We start from the raw sequence: 16,110 nt of genomic DNA, 5'->3' as shown, positions 1-16,110 counted from the left end.
ATATATATATATATATTTATATATATATATATATATATAACACCTTGTGAATCTATTAGATTTGCAGTGTTTGAGGGAAACAGAGCTTAGGAAAGGGGAGTGGAGCACTGGACCGAACAGGGTGTGGGTCCACACCCTTAGGGGAAGTTACATGGCGGAGAGTGAAAGAGAGTAGCAATTGGCAGGATAATACAGACGCTCGAAAGATCACTAATAAGGCATGTTAACCCCTTCCGTCGGCCAACGGCCGACGGGAGCACTCCCTCGCGCCGACGGAGCCCACCCACTCAATAGAACGCCCGCACCGCGGCAGAAAAACCGCTGCGGTTAAGTCGTTAAGCTGGAATGAAACAGACCATTTTCTGCTTCCTTCTCAAGAAGAATGGAAGGGTGACAAATAAGGACTTAACAGAAGAGCAGGAGGCAACACAGAGGAAGTTCTTCAGCCATAGGAAGATCGTGAGAAATTGTGTTGTTGGTTGAGGGGGTGAAACCCTACTCAAGCACCAACCACAAATCTTTGCCGGGGTGAGGCACAAGCAAACCCCCAACTTAACCTGTGCTCAACCCTCTTGTACCTTCGCACAGAGTAGTCAGGCTAAACTTAAAGGTAATATGTAAAGTATTTATGCAGCACTTCAAACAGTATAATAAAGTGAAAGCACTACACAAGAAAAATCCCACATCAATTAAGAAAAAAACATACAGCAAACTTTAATACATAAATCAAGATCAAAATGACAAAAATACTGGCAGCTATGTAAATGATTCCTTCAAGCGTGGTCTCCTCCCACCATCGCTCTGTGAAGCTATGCTTACACTTCTCCTCAAGCCGGACAAACCCCCTGAATGCCGTGACTCCTACAGCCCCCTGTCCCTTATTTATTTATAAAGTTCAGACAACAAAATCTCTGCAAAGTTAATCACCTTGTGCCTTCTTCTTCTCATGCCTCTCATTGCCCGCCCTGATCAGTCCGGCTTCATTCCTGGACAGGCCACTTCACACAATCTTTGGACCATATTCTCCGTCCTCCATCAGATAAATCCAGCTCTCCCGGCAGTGGCGGCTCTTCTCGATGCCACCAAGGCGTTCGATACCCTGGAGTGGACCTTCCTATTCTCTCTTCTCCCACGCCTTGGCTTCAGCCCTGTATTCATACGCAAGATACAGCTCCTCTATACTCTCCCTACTGCCCGTCTTCGGATTAATGGACAGATTTCTGACCCCATCCCTATAGGGCGTGGCACCTGCCAAGGGTGCCCGCTCTCACTCATGTTGTTTGCCATTGCAATGGAGCCCCTAGCCTCCAGACTTCGACAATACCATACTCAGAGGGGCATTGGCTTTGTCGCCAGCGTCCTTTTGATCTTCATGTATGCGGACGATATTACATTACATGTTCGTCACCCCCAAGAAAATCTCACCCCCTTGGTGCGCGAGATCATACGGTTTGGTGGATACTCTGGTATCCAAGTAAACTGGAGTAAGTCCGTTCTCTTCCCTCTCACAGACGCCACTGCGTCCTTTGCCCCGGACTACCCGTTCGTCTGGGTGTCTGGTCCTACTCGCTATTTGGGTATCTGGCTTAGCAGGGATGTGGATGAATTCTGGAAGGCTAACTTTGGTCGTGTGGTGGACTGGTTTGAGTCCAAGATACACCACTGGAATCGGCTTCATCTATTGTTGGCAGACCGTATTGCCATTGCCAAGATGGTGGTTCTCCCAAAATTCCTGTATCACTTCCTGAACATCCTTGTCCCTCTCACAGCCCACTTTTTTCGTAGGATCTGCTCGCTGATCATCTCTCTTGTTTGGGCTGGTAGACAACCCAGGTCGTGTGGTGGCTTGGGTGCCCCAAACTTTAAGCTCTACACATTATGTGCTCAGGCCAGTTTTTTGCATTTCTGGATCCATCCCACTCCATTCCAGCCGCACGTAGCGGTTGAAGCTGATCTTGCAGCCCGTGGCCGCTCGCTACCACCCTGTTTTCCCCTGCCAAACACCCACGCACTGAACTGGACACAGTTGAGACCCTGCGCTGGGCCTGGGATGGTCTAAGCCGTCTGTCCGACGCTCCGTTATTATCGGCAGATACGATGCCAATTGTTCGGCACCCTGCCTTCCCTCCTCTTCAGCCCTACGGTATGGCTAAGTATGCCACCCGCTTAGGTCTGACAACTTTAGCGGACCTCTACACGGGGACACGTTCTATTCTCCCGCTGCTGATTCTGGTCCCATGGAGACACTACTTTTTTATCAGTTTCGGGCCATCTGTAGGGAGCTGTATCTCACGTTCCCCCAGCCCCCTCCTTCAATGACCACTCTCGATTTCTTGTATTCGTCTCCCACTCCTCGGAGGTTGGTTACCAAACTCTATGCCCTCACGCTGGCGGCCACTTCCATCTCCACTCACTGACCGCGCTCGTTTGGCATGGGGCGAGGACCTCGGTATGGATATTTCCCGGGCCGATTCGCTTTACTCTTGCAACTAAACAAAGCGATTATCTACGAACTATAGCCTGCGCCTCACACATTTTAAATATTTGCACACGCTCACAAATTGGGACTCATTCCCAGTGACAGATGCCTGCGCAGTTCTGCTCCTGCCGCGGACTTCTCCCCATCTTCCTTGGTTGTGTCCAAAGGTCTCCGACTACTGGCGGGAGGTTTGTACTGCAATACCCGAAATCACCTCTTCTCCTGTTCAGCCTGATCCCCCGGTATGCCTCCTAATCTTTGTTGAATATTGCCCAGTCCCCTCCCGCTGACTGATTGCCATGCTGTTTGTCCTTGCGCGACGTCGGGTGTCAATGTGCTGAGGCCGCAAACCTGCACCTAAATTCGCCCAATGGCTCAAGGATGCATCACGCTGCCAGATCCCTACTATCTAAATTCTGGGATCACATTCCTGCTAGATCTTGCCCGCTTGATATTTGGGGCCCCCTAGTGACATACCTCCATACTTGTGCAACCCAGAGCCAGTCTGCCTCTCAAGCGCTCCCTGCCGGCTTTAAGCCCGCGGTGGCCACCCGTGTTGGTCAGTAGCCACCCCTTTCACTGTCCTTACTCCCCTCCGGTCAGGCCTGCTCCTTTTTCCCGTAAACTATATTATTTACCACTACAGTGGTTTGTTGCCCAAATGTGCCCTTGTGGTGTCTGTAAAAGTTGTTGCCTCATGCTGATCTGACTTACTGGCTTTCTGTTTTAACAGCAAATGTACTATGTATACTGTGCTCTGATTCGATGCAAGTATGTATTATATCTCTGCAACTTTGTCGATAAAGGTTTTTGAAAATCAAAAAAGAAAAAATGACAAAAATCCAATCAGCAGAATTGGAGATATGCAATTTTAAAGATTTAAGTGAAAACAGTGCCAAAAATCCCAAAGCACCACTTGTGGCTAGCTGGTTGTCCGAGACCGGCAAAAAAGCCACAGATTTAGGCCAACCGGAATGAAACACCTGTCAGTCACAGGACCAGGCTAATCCTGATGAAAAGTTATCTTCTCAGTCCAACACAAAGAGTCCCGTTCAGGGTGGAGGAGGCCGCACAGAGACAGATGGTATTTAATGTAGCGCAAAGAGCAGGCCTGGTGCCGCGAACTATCGTCACTGTAGCGGAAAGATCCCGTTGTCTTCGCAAACGGTCGTCCAGAACTTCGCAGTTGGGCTCCCTGCGAGCGGTCGATGCGGTAGCATGAAGAGTCAGGCTGACGGAAATACACGTTGGCAGGCAGTGCTAGTGGCAATGTTTTGGCACCAACTGGCCGATTCACGGTGGCGAGGAGCCCAAAAACTTCAATTCAGCTCCACTGATGCCTCACCAAGGGTCCAGGACCTGAGGGGCACCTCTTGGGAGTCAGGGGCTTACTCCAGCTGGATCGGAGTGCTGGTTTAGGTAGCTGGCAGGCTGGTATGTCACTTTGGCTCTGAATAGGAGGCCAGCAACCTAGCCTTTGTAGCCTTTCTGTGAGTCCTGGGTTCAGGTGCAGGTACAATTCCTCTGACCCAGGCAGGAGGGTAGTGGGGCAGCAGTCCAGTAAGGCAGCCATCCGGAAAGGCAGCCGTCCAGCAGAGCGGCTGTCCGGCAGAGCGGGCGTCCAGCAGAGAGGACGTCCTTTCAGCAGCACAGCAGTCCTTCTTCCTGGCAGACTCTCCACAAGTCTAGAACTGTACTAAAGACTTGGTGTCTGAGGTTCAATATTTATACTCGGTGCCTCCTGTGCAGCGGGAGAAGCTTCTAAATGTTTACATTTGAAGTGCACAGGTTTCCGGGCTCCTGTGTCGCGGCTCCAGACTAATTACATGGTTTATGCAGTCCTTTGTGTGGAGACAGCACACAGCCTATTGAAGTGTAAGTAGGCTGTACCCCGCTCTGCCCTTTCATACTGCCAGTGACAGCCCATCCAAGTAAACTTAGGCCCTATATTGTGTGCGACTGTCTAGGAGAAATACACAAAGCCCAACAGTCATCTGACCCAGTGACAGGCTGCAGGCACTAAATGGCTAATTCAGAAAAATGCCAACTTTCTAAAAGTGCAACACAAAAAGATGATGGTCGGAATGTTGAACATTTTCAAACATTCACCCCCAGTCACAAATCTGGGTTTAATCCATCGTTATTTTGCTCACCACGCCACCCCAGTTCGGACATAGCCATATGCAAATCAGTCTTGACCCAGTGCCTCATGGGAACCGTCCAGACAGAACTGCCAGGCCATGTCTTCCCTGGACCAGAATCAAGCATCCTAGGACCGGTTTTGGGCTTTCAGCCCTCATCAGCCAGGATGGCTCGACTCCAGTGGCGTAGTGAGCACGGGACCCACGTCTGGGCATACCCTTCCCACTTAGTGTGAAAATGCAACACAAAAAGATGATGGACGGAATGTTGAACATTGTCAAACATTCACCCCCGTCACAGATCTGGGTTTAATCCATCGTTATTTTGCTCACCACGCCACCCCAGTTCAGACACAGCCATATGCAAATCAGTCTTGACCTTGTGCCTCATGGGAATAGTCCAGACCGAACTGCCAGGCCATGTCTTCCCTGGACCGGAATCAAGCATCCTAGAATGGGTTTCGGGCTTTCAGCCCTCATTAGCCAGGGTAGCTGGACTCCAGTGGCGTAGTGAGCACGGGACCCTTGTATGGGCATACCCTTCCCACTGAAGGTGAAAATGCAACACAAAAACATGATGGACGGAATGTTGAACATTGTCAAACATTAACCCCCAGTCACTATGTTCACCCTAAGTTGGCAGGGTATGCCGAGAAGTGGGTCCCTTGCTCACTTTTCCACTGGATTCAAGCTAGCCTGCCTGATGACAGCTGATTAGCCAGAAACCGGTCCCAGGATGCTTGTTTCCGGTCCAGGGAAGACATGGCTTGGCAGTTCGGACTGGACTGTTCCCATGAGGCACAGGGTCGGACTGATTTGCATATGGCCAGGTCTGAACTGGGGTGACGGATTGAGCTAAAGAATGATGATGGATTAAACCCAGATCAGTTGACTGGGGGTGAGTGCTTGCAATGTTCAACACTCCGTCCATCATCCCCTTTGGTTTAACTTTCTAAAAGCGGCATTTTCAAAATGTAATTTAAAATCCGACTTTACATTTTGAGAGGATTTTTCATTACAATTCCAAAGACAGCAAACATTAATTGACTACGTGTTCTCATTTGGAAGTTCTATCTTATTAAATGTAATAAGGTAATTCCAATTTTACCCCATGGAAGAGATCAGCCTTGCAGTAGTAGTTTTTCACTACCAGGACATGTCAAACTTAAAAATACATTTCCAAATTTTTAAATAACTGCACGTTGCCCTCTGGGTGGCCCAGGGCCTACCATAGGGGTGAATTATATGTATTAAAAAGGAAGGATTGGGTACGGAACAAGGTTTATTTTGTCAGGTTGAGATAGCAGTTTAAAACTGCACACACAGGCGGCAATGGCAGACCTGAGACATGTTTAAAGTGCTACTTAATTGGGCGGCACAATCGGTGCTGCAGGCCCACTAGTTTCAAAAAGGGGGTGGTGATGGACAGAGTATCTGAGTTAATCAGAACACTCCTACCCAGTCAACAGATCAGGGCTTGATCCATCACCGTTTTTTAGCTCACTGCACCATCCCAGTTCAGAACCTGGCTATATGCAAATTAGTCTGTCCCTGGCCCAGTGCATCATGGGAACAGGGCAGACCAAACTACCAAGCCAATTCTTCACTGGAAAGGAAACAAGCTTCCGGGGACCGGTTTCTGGCATTACAGCCGTCTTCGGCCCGGCTTGCTTGAATCCTGATGGTGCAATGAGCAAGGGACTCATGTCTGAGCATACCCTTCCACACTCATGGTGGCCAAAATAATTTCAAAAAGGGGGTGGTGATGGACAGAGTATCTGAGTTAATCAGAACACTCCTACCCAGTCAACAGACTAGTAGCATTTAATTAACAGGTCCTGGGCACAGGTAGTACCACTTTACTAGGGACGTACAAGTAAAACAAAGGCAAAACGTTAGGGGGTAATCTCGCCAAGGACAACAGGTCTAACAAGGATGCTGTGAAACGTTACACTTCTGAATCCATAGCTGAAACTGAAATTGGGATAGGGCTACTAGGCGTAGTCCCATCCCAAACCTAGGTTAAGCCAATGAGCAATATTGTGCAATGGTTAATTTATGCCTAACGTTCTCAACAGCACAAACAACGACATTTAGGTGAGCCTCCCAGACTATGAGAAGGTTACAGAATGTGGCATGGACTGAGTCATTGCTCACATTCTGTGTGTAGGAGTTTCTTACTTGCTTCATATTCCCATAAAAGGCTGTATCTATGGCAGGTGTGTGAAGAATGCCACATCCATGTAAAATAAGGTGGCCTGATTTGGCAGCTCTGCTTCTGAATCTCACCCTTTTGCAGTATGCCAGAAATTATACCCCGGAAGGCAAAGACTGCAAAATCAAGCACTGTCATGATGACACACATGCACACATGACACACAAATGTGCTACTTTACAATCTCGGTGAGCACTCACCTGTACACGCCCTGTCGAATACACTCGAAGCTGGACTGAGGCTTATCCTTATTCTCACGCGAGAGGTAGAAGGTGAAGACACGGACTGCATCATTGGGGCCTGTATCCGATGCAGGGATTTTGATATACTGTGAGAAAAGGGGAAAGTAATGTGTCAGAGAAAGCAGTGAGGGGCAAAAGGAAGGCAGTGAGGACTACAGAGAGGAGAGGTTCATGGAAAATCCACTCTCACTAAAGAGACCTGAAATGAGTGTCGAGATCCTGGGCTTGAATAACCTCTCGAAAAAGGATTGTCAAACTGAATCTCAGGCCCAAGCTGTTCATCAGTGACCAAACAACTAGCACCATGAAGTTCAAATCATGTCAGTGAGTTCAAGACACTTCACAGAGGTTAGGTAAAACCTAGCACAATGAAAAATGTGAACATGAAACAACTTACGCGAAGCTTGAAGTTCAAGGAAGGGTCAAGATTGCACCATCAAAAGTGCAAACAGTAAGTAACGTGTGAAGGTGCCAAAACTAAGATGGAGCAAGGATATTTTAGGCTAGAGCTGAGAAAGCACGAGCAAACTCTTAAGCACGGCCTACTCATGAATACTGCTACCTCGAAGACAAAGCCTAAACAACAAAGCATACACACAATGGCAAACTATAGCTAATTTCTTATTTCGCAGGCATTCACATGATTCCACACCCTTCAAGGGTTGTTCTAAAATCAGCATCGGCACTGTCAATCATGTTGGCTTTGGCATACTGAAAAAGTTTTCTTATGCATCAGAAAGGGGCCCAGGACAGGTATGATATGGCAACAGCTGTGCAAGCTACCCTACGACACAGAGCAGGAACTGCACAGGCAGCTGTGCAAATACCCACCTACACGCAGAGAGCAGGTACAGGCCAGGCAGGAGCAGTGGGCAATCTGTAGTGTGATGGGGAGAACCTTTCGGAAGGTGATGCGTGTCCCAGTCAACACACTCATAGCTGCATAGGTGGTGGTGCAGGCCATGGTGGGGGCTGTAAAATCAGGAAAGAGATCATCCAGGCCAGAATCACAAAGGTAAGCCTGAACCCCACACATTAAACGGACCCGAGGTCTACAAACCTTTTTGCTCTGAACCCCCTAAGGAAAATATTTTGACATCGGGCCCCCCGTCAAAACTTTACTGCAATATTTGAGGGAGCGGTGGGACTGGGCTGGAAGGGGGCGGGTATGAAAGGTCATTTTCTGGGGTACTTTTTCTTTACGTCATGATCCACACTAAATGTGAGACTTCTAAAAGAACAAATACACCAAACAGAAATTGACCAAAAAAACTACTCACCATATTTGGGTTATTGTGAGCCTCTCACACTCCTAGACCTCAATGCAACGGCACCTGCTGCACTAATAATAGCTAAGGCCCTGAGTCCCAGGCTGTCTCCTCGGCCTCTTTCACCCCTTATTCAATGCCTGACCATCATGCTAATCAAGGGTGTAGCTATAAAATGTAAATACCCCCCCACTTTGAACCAAAGCTCTTATGGGACCAAGCAAGCAAAGAAAGTCATTGCTGCCCTCCTCTCTTGTCTTTTCCATCTAAGCATCTATCCAGACATCCTTAAATTCACCCACTGATATCCACCTTTCAGCTTTATATTCTTTTATTCATTCATCCATCAGGCAGACTTTCACCATTACGTCTATCAATATCCAAACCTATCCATCCATATCCAAACATTTCCACCAAACCTATCCATCCATCATCCTTTCATTCATCCATCCCTACATCCACTCTTTCACTCATCCATCCTCCTTTGAGTTATCCATCCATTCTTTCGCTCATACATCCACCTTTTACTCTATCCATCCACCCATTCACTCAGCCATCCGTCCTGTCACTCATCTTTCACCCTTCCACTCATCCATTTACTCTTTCACTCATCCCTCCCTTCACTCACCAACACCCCCACCCTTTCGCTTCAATTATGAGCAAATGTCTGCTGAATTGCAGTCTGAAGAGGCCCCTTAAGAACTCCACCCCGCTGTAGCTGCTAAAGCAGGATTCACTGTGCCACTGACTCCAACCCCGAAACAGACTCTCTATGCCTTGCAGAAAAAAAAGCATCTTCCACGTGTTGCCCGTCTCTGTGCAAACAAGGGTACCCTCAGGCATGAAACTAGCAAGGAATATTACCTCCCCAGGCCTCTTTTGTACAGGGAAACAGTGATAATTATAATATAGTGTATGGCTCACACATCAGGGTCCCTCTGCTCCTGCTTCACTAACGAGAAAGTGTATGTTTACTGGCTTTATAAAAATGTTTCCACCAGCGTAATCTGATTACCTATTACTAAAATGCATTCTTTGAAAGCACTTGTTTTATCTTAAACACTAAATAATTTTGTGGCAGCCTATCTTTTACTCAGGGCAACTGGATTTGTGATTTTGTGACTCTGCAGCCACTGTGTTTTCCACATTAGCCACAAAATCCGTCATCTTTTGCAGAGTTTAACAAAAACATTGTCTGTAGCTCAAACGGATCAAGCTCTCAAAACGTGTCCCTGAGCAGTGGAAAGTTCTTATCAATGGAAAGCCCTTTGTAGTGGAAAGTCCTTCGCAAAGGTTGACTAGTTATCTTTCAATTACTTATTGCTGTATGTGGGTGTTTGACTGGTACTAATCAGGTACAATCTGAGCCCAGACAATACAACCATGTGTAAAAATAAAAAATACAATTACAAAATGTGCCGCATTATGCCGCAAAATTTGCCTTTTCTTGCTGCTTAATTTAGTCAACGCTGTCGCATAATTTGGTCTTCCGCTGCTACATAATTTCAGTGGCCTTGCTTATACTGTGTTTAATACTATTTTAAAATAATGACATACTCAAGTGCTTGCTGTTACCAGCTGGAGCTTCTTTGCACCACATAAAAATAAGTCACTCTTCCGAACGGTGCCAACCAGGATTTAATTCTGTGACTCTCTGGTCTCACAGAGACATTTGAAATGGTCGCATTAACCAAATGAAATTTCATTATGTAAAAGAGTGCCTTACCCACCAGCTTATTTTGGATTTATTTGTTTCTTAACGTGTGTAATTAATTTTATATGCAGTTGTCTAAGGATGAAAAAAAAAAAAAAATACTTTACAATATTTTATTCACTTTTGCCACCTCTTTGATCCGGCTACCACAGACTTCACAATTACAACTGACATGCCTTATTAAGTACTTGAAACGCTAAATGAAGAGAGCCTGGAAATGCGACAAATAATCAAAGTCGGGCTTCCAGGCCAGGCATTTGTGCCTCCCTGGGAACACTGCGATGGACCCCCAGGGGGGTGCGCCCAATAGTTTGAAAACCTTTGCAATGGGCACTGCAACATCACTCCTAGGAGTGGTGCAGGCATGAAACGAGAACCACAATGCCAGGGAGCAGCGGCATTAAGGGAAGGAGGCGAAGGAGGGCATAGACCTGTGGCCTTTAGTCATGTATTGTGCCAGATATCTGCTCCCCTCATCTTATACACAGAGGCCACCAGAGTCTTCCAGCTGCCTCAGCCCCGAGCAATGGCTCTTGGAAAAGGCAATGAGGCAGTTCCCCGTGTATAAAGACCCCATCTCAGTTACTGTTCTCCACAACCAATAACATCTGGCAAGAATTTTGCCAGCCAATCTCAGGATGAATCCATCACCCAATCGAAGATCTTCGCCCTTGTTGAAAACGAACAGAATGTATTTCTACCCATCGGGCCGTATTACACATGCAGCGCATTTTCCTTTTTTGCGCTAGGCACAAACAGGTAGAGTGCGCCATATTAAAATGAATGCGCTGCCCGGGGGCAGGGCATTCGGGTGAAATACGGATCGGCTTTGAAGCAGTCGCTCCGTGCTTCACTGTGCAGGCAGCAATTTGCCTGCACTTGTAAGAGGATTGAGAGATACCCTTGCAGGAGGGTGCAGTGAGTGACAGCACCCACCTGCAAAGGGATATCTAGGGGGTCTATAGGACCCCTTTTACCACCCTCCATAGGTCTGCCATCAGGAGGCGCACTGACAGTATGGCGCCTTTGTGTGGCTCACTATCAGCGAGCCTCTTCGTGGCTTTTCTGCCTTTGCGTCCACGTCTATATAATATGGTCCAGGGCCAGAGGCAAAAAGAGTCCCTCATTTGCATGGGGCCACACCACCATGCAAATGAGGGAACGCCCTCTGATAATAGCGCTGGCGCTATAGTGCACCAGCGCAATTTGATTTACAGACGCCCCTTTTATAATACCAAAGTGCCCGGGGGCACGCAAAATGGCGCAAACACCCATTGCGCTCCCGCGGAGCTTTGTGTAATATGGTTGTGAGTCCGTAGGGGCCACATGTTCTAACCCTGTTTGTTGTATTTATAGGGCAAAAGAGAAAGGAGTTCTAACCAACAATGGTGTTCAGTTTCAAACACCGCACCATCCAAGAAAATTCTAGACAGGAGGTTGGAAAAATGGGTTGGAAGAGGGAGTGCAATGGCTTATTTCCTTTTCCAGCAAGGCCAACATATTGCTAACGGCTGTGTTTGGATGGATCAAGATAACCCGTTTATTAGAGCGTTGATAATACAGTTACTTTCATCTCCACGTGTAACTCAACATCCTCAAACAGGTTTACAAGTCAGTCTAAAAGAAAGTGATCAAGAAACATGTGCTCGGCAAACAATATTAGCACCGTTACTACAATTACTGCTCGGTAGTATTAGTTTACACAAACAAGGAAAATAGATTTTCTCACAGTTTGCTTGTTTGTGTGTTTCGCCTTCATTGTATATGAATGGCCGCTGATTAAGTCTTTAAGGAAAAACAACAATATATAAAGCTGGCCAATTAATTGTCATACCTGTAGTAAATCTGCCAACCGAGGCAGCGTTCATCTGCATACAGGAGGATGTTGTGCCTGGTTTACATGTGTAGGCAAAGCAGTGAGTAAGTGTAGAGGCAAAATGTAGAGTGAGGGTACTTAACATACCCTGGGTCTCACCCCTGTAAGACAACTACAATAGTATCGCCCAAGAAGTGCAAAATGGAACAAAAGTAAGTATCACACTCAAAGTAGGGTAAAGTCAACATTAAACAATCTGTGCACCCCTTGGGCCCTACCATGCAGCAAAGGCGTGAACCTTGTGTTGATGACAAGCTCTCCCTCTAATGCACAGTAATGAAATGAGAAAGGGCTAACCTTCTGCCACCCTGCTCTCTTCCAGCATCAGATTTAAGTGTTTTTCGGACTAAAACTGAAGCAGAGAGACAGAGCTTTCTGACTGGGATTTGAATTGTCTTCAATTGAACAACAACAAAACATACAGAGGATGCAACAGTAAGGGCGGCTACACCTATGCGATTTAAACAACCATGAAAGGCTAAAGGTATCCAGACCTCAGTCTGCACTTTAAAAAACTTCAGAAGATATTTTACCTAATTATATCATAAAAGAGGAGGAGGGTGTACATGGCCAGGGGCAGACTTTATACTGTTTACGCACCAGTTCGCTTTTTTTACTTGCAGGATGAGGTGAACTACTACTGGCCTTCTCCTGCCAGAAGTTGATAAAACATCACACCCATCAATGCAAACTTAATTTCTGGCCTGGTTATATCAAATAAAAGTAGCACTGTGCGAGTGTACCACAGTTGGGCACAGTGCCTCAGGCAAGAAGTAATAGAAGTATCCACATATCAAAGTGCATATGTATGTGTTCAGAGATTAACCATCAGACGCAGATCTAGGCAGGCAAGGTGGGGTCAGTGAGAAGGAAACGCACCTGACGCAGGAGTTGATAGTGCCACCATGGAGGTAGGGTGTTAGCTGAAATTAAATGCACTAAACTTTGTGACATCTCTGGGGGGTGGTCTTTAAAAACCACTGAAATGCTGAAAAAAACTTCAGATAACTTAGTAATCTTTTAAGACTTTATTTGCAACGTCACTGTTTCTCACGACCCAACAAGAACCATTCTGCTAAAGTTCAATTAAACATGAATTCCAACTTAAAACATCGAGGCAGCCACAGAGGAATATGGACCATTTCCAAAGTTTTCTCCTCCAGCACCTGAAGGGGTGCTTTGGCTTGTCGCCAGAGGTATATACTAATGATGTTTTAATCAAATGGGTCTGAATATTCTATTTAAAACCCACCTAGAGATAATGCCAATACTCCACAAACCACGCTCTACTGCTGTCTCTCAATTTAGGCTATATGCATGAAGTCATAAATGCCACTTAACACACTGACAATATGGCATGATCAGCAAGAACCCCCATCCAGCAGCACCTTCCACCTAACACCACTCTCTACACTTTACTTTTCTCACACACATAGGGATACACTGACCCACAGGCACTTTCAGGTGTACAACACAGAACTAAAGCCATACAGCGTGTACAGCACTGCCATCTCAACAGCGCCCCTGCATCACACCAGCATACAGCTTAGATTCATTCATGTAAATTCAGCTTAAACATAGCACGCCTTCGTGCATACAACATCACATTGCAATCTACCTGGCTAATGGTGCATTCAATAAAAGTAGCTGCACTGGCCGAAAAAACAGACAACTGACTACCTAGCTCAAATAAAAGCAGCAAACTCCTATGGCACACCCATCAATATACAAAACACCCTACAATAGTCGTAAAAACAACAAGGAGTTGGAAGGAATGCTTGAATTAATCGCACGGGCTGCATTACAGACCATCGTTTTTAACCCACTGTGCCAATCTAGACAGAGACCCACCTTATGTAAATGAGCATTGGCCCTGCTCCTATTTGAAGAGTCCAGCCCGAACTGCCAGGGTAGGTCCCCTGGAAATGGGAACAGAAGCAACCCCAGACCTATTTCAACCAACTTTCCTTCCATCACCTTCTTGTTTTTGCTTTAAAAAAACGATAACCTAACACAACACATAAAATTGAGTCTGCAGGGCCCTCTGTACAAAACCAGCGTTGTCAGTGTTTCTGTAATTGATTGACAGCTCCTGGGAGAATTAAGTTCTTTTTGCGTGAGACATGAGGAACAAGCGTGAATAGAGCAGTAGGGTGGCGGCGGGTTGCCAAATTTAATTGGCAAAAATGGTTAGAACTTAGCCAGGCAGGTATAACATCTTTGTGGTCTTTCCACATAACAAAGTGTTCAGACACATAATTTCTTCTGCACCAACCACGCCCCACTGGGTGAACAGCCTGGTATTCTCAATGGTCTGTTCAGATTTCTGAACATTCTGACTGGTAAGCAAACACCAGAGGGCATGACTCTTGGATTCACGAAAAGAAAAAAAAGATCTTAGCTACATGCTTTTTCGTTTGCCTGCCTAGCATTTTATTTTTTAGGGCGCAGGTTCAAGCCTTTACACTGACGGTGATTGTTGCAAATCTTTTTTGTTGTTGTTACCTTGAAAATGATACACCAGACATGCTTGACTAAGGTGGGTTGCGACAATGCATGCAGGCACGTCATTTTCCAAATATATGTCAATAAGGGTTTACGCAGTAGCAATTTCAGAAGAATCTGAACAAATGCCGAGGTTGGAGGCAGGTCTGGTGCGCAGGCACCAGCGAGATCTCGATGAAAGCTGCAGCGGCTCCAGAGCCCGTTCCACTGGGGTCCCTGCCGTTCAACAGCGACCTCCCTGGGGGCCACTGTTTACGGGCTGTGGGCCCCAGCAGTTTTGCTGCCTAATTGTCAGGTTATTGAGGGCATCATCTGGTGGTCCCCCCGAGGCAGAGGCTTAGCGCCATTTTTAGCACATTGGATTATCCAGTGGTCTCCCCGGGGCGCGCGCGCTCTCCGGTCTGAAGTCATTTTTCTCGTTACGGGGAGAGGAAGGAGATGGAAGCCCGGCCTGTTTTCACAGTCAGGCATTCACCTGGCTCTGGGTCGGGGTACGGTGTAAGGGTACTGGGGAAGAGGCTTCACGCCGGGGAGGGTGAGAGGGCGTGCCGCTGCGAGTCCTAGCTCGATCCAGAGCCTAGCCACGGCCCGAGGGTGCAGGGCGAAGCAGCAGAGAGGGCAGCGGGCACAGACCGAGGTAGACAATTGTAAAGCGCACAATCACCCGTTAGGGTCTCTAGGCGCTGGGGGCCGTCGGGAAGATTAAGCAAGCTATTGCCCAGAGTCACATGGTTGTCATGTATCAATCCACAGGAATCATGATATTAAACTTGAGTTTATTAGTAAATGAAGAAGCACTCTTCGCATACAACTGAAGGCTCCAGTCATTGGCAGTAACTGACTCCTCCTTAACAGTTAATACATACAATCTATTAAATACAAACTGTAATGGGTAGCGAGACATACATGTTTAAGTAATAACATTTCACGTGATGAATTCAAAGGGAAACACACGCGCGAGTCGCGCACAGTGAATGGACATTAGAATGATGTTATGTGTGCGCGAGACACTAGAATGTAGACATGAGTGTGAGCGCGTGTATGGTTGTATACATAACACAGCTTCCTCCCTTATAAAATAATTAAAAAAACAAAAAAAATTAACTTCTGCCAGATATGTAAGCAACAAAATCTGATAACCATTTGGGTTTCTTAGTTGTTCTTTTGGATAGAGAAACATCATTTTGGATATCAACTTTTTGATTGTTGATGTTATTGCTTTGACAATAAGGTTCTGTAGTTATATTTTGTTCAGTGTAATTATTATTTGAACAACAAGGTGTGTTAGCTGTATTATTATGAGCTTCACTTTCACTTAATTCTTCATCTAAAAATGACATATCAGAATGCTCTGAATTTGGTTCTTTATGATAAATATCTTTATCAGCTTTGAGAATGGTAATTCTACTGAGATTCCAAACTTTATTGTTTGATAATCTCACTGAATTCTTTAGTACTTCTATTACCTCAAAAGGACCCATGAATGAACTCTCTCCTTTTTTGACTTTCCATGTTTTTTTTACTTTTACCAACATACCGACTTCTACTGTTGGATCTGTTTTTGAACCAAATTTCTCATCAAAGTATTTCTTATTTGTGCAATGAGTGCGAATAAGATTTTCTTTAACTACGCTCAAATCCACTTTTGAAGATGTAGAACTGATTAACCA

General features: G+C 46.1%; 1 protein-coding gene across 2 annotated transcripts in view; it reads right to left on the bottom strand.

The window, feature by feature from the left end:
* The window catches only part of ELL3 (elongation factor for RNA polymerase II 3), a 329,007-nt gene that overhangs the window by 137,428 nt on the left and 175,469 nt on the right, over positions 1–16,110 (bottom strand). For both annotated transcript variants that reach the window (XM_078683282.1, XM_078683280.1), the window contains exon 3: positions 7,036–7,163. In XM_078683282.1, the coding sequence (XP_078539408.1) occupies positions 7,036–7,163 (128 nt within the window). The remainder of the gene's footprint in view (positions 1–7,035; positions 7,164–16,110) is intronic.

This window comes from Lissotriton helveticus, chromosome 3_1 (assembly GCF_964261635.1).
Source record: "Lissotriton helveticus chromosome 3_1, aLisHel1.1, whole genome shotgun sequence".
NCBI classification, from domain to species: Eukaryota; Metazoa; Chordata; class Amphibia; order Caudata; family Salamandridae; genus Lissotriton; species Lissotriton helveticus.
The sequence above is the reverse complement of the archived record's forward strand: the minus strand, read 5'-3'. Positions and strand labels throughout refer to the sequence as shown.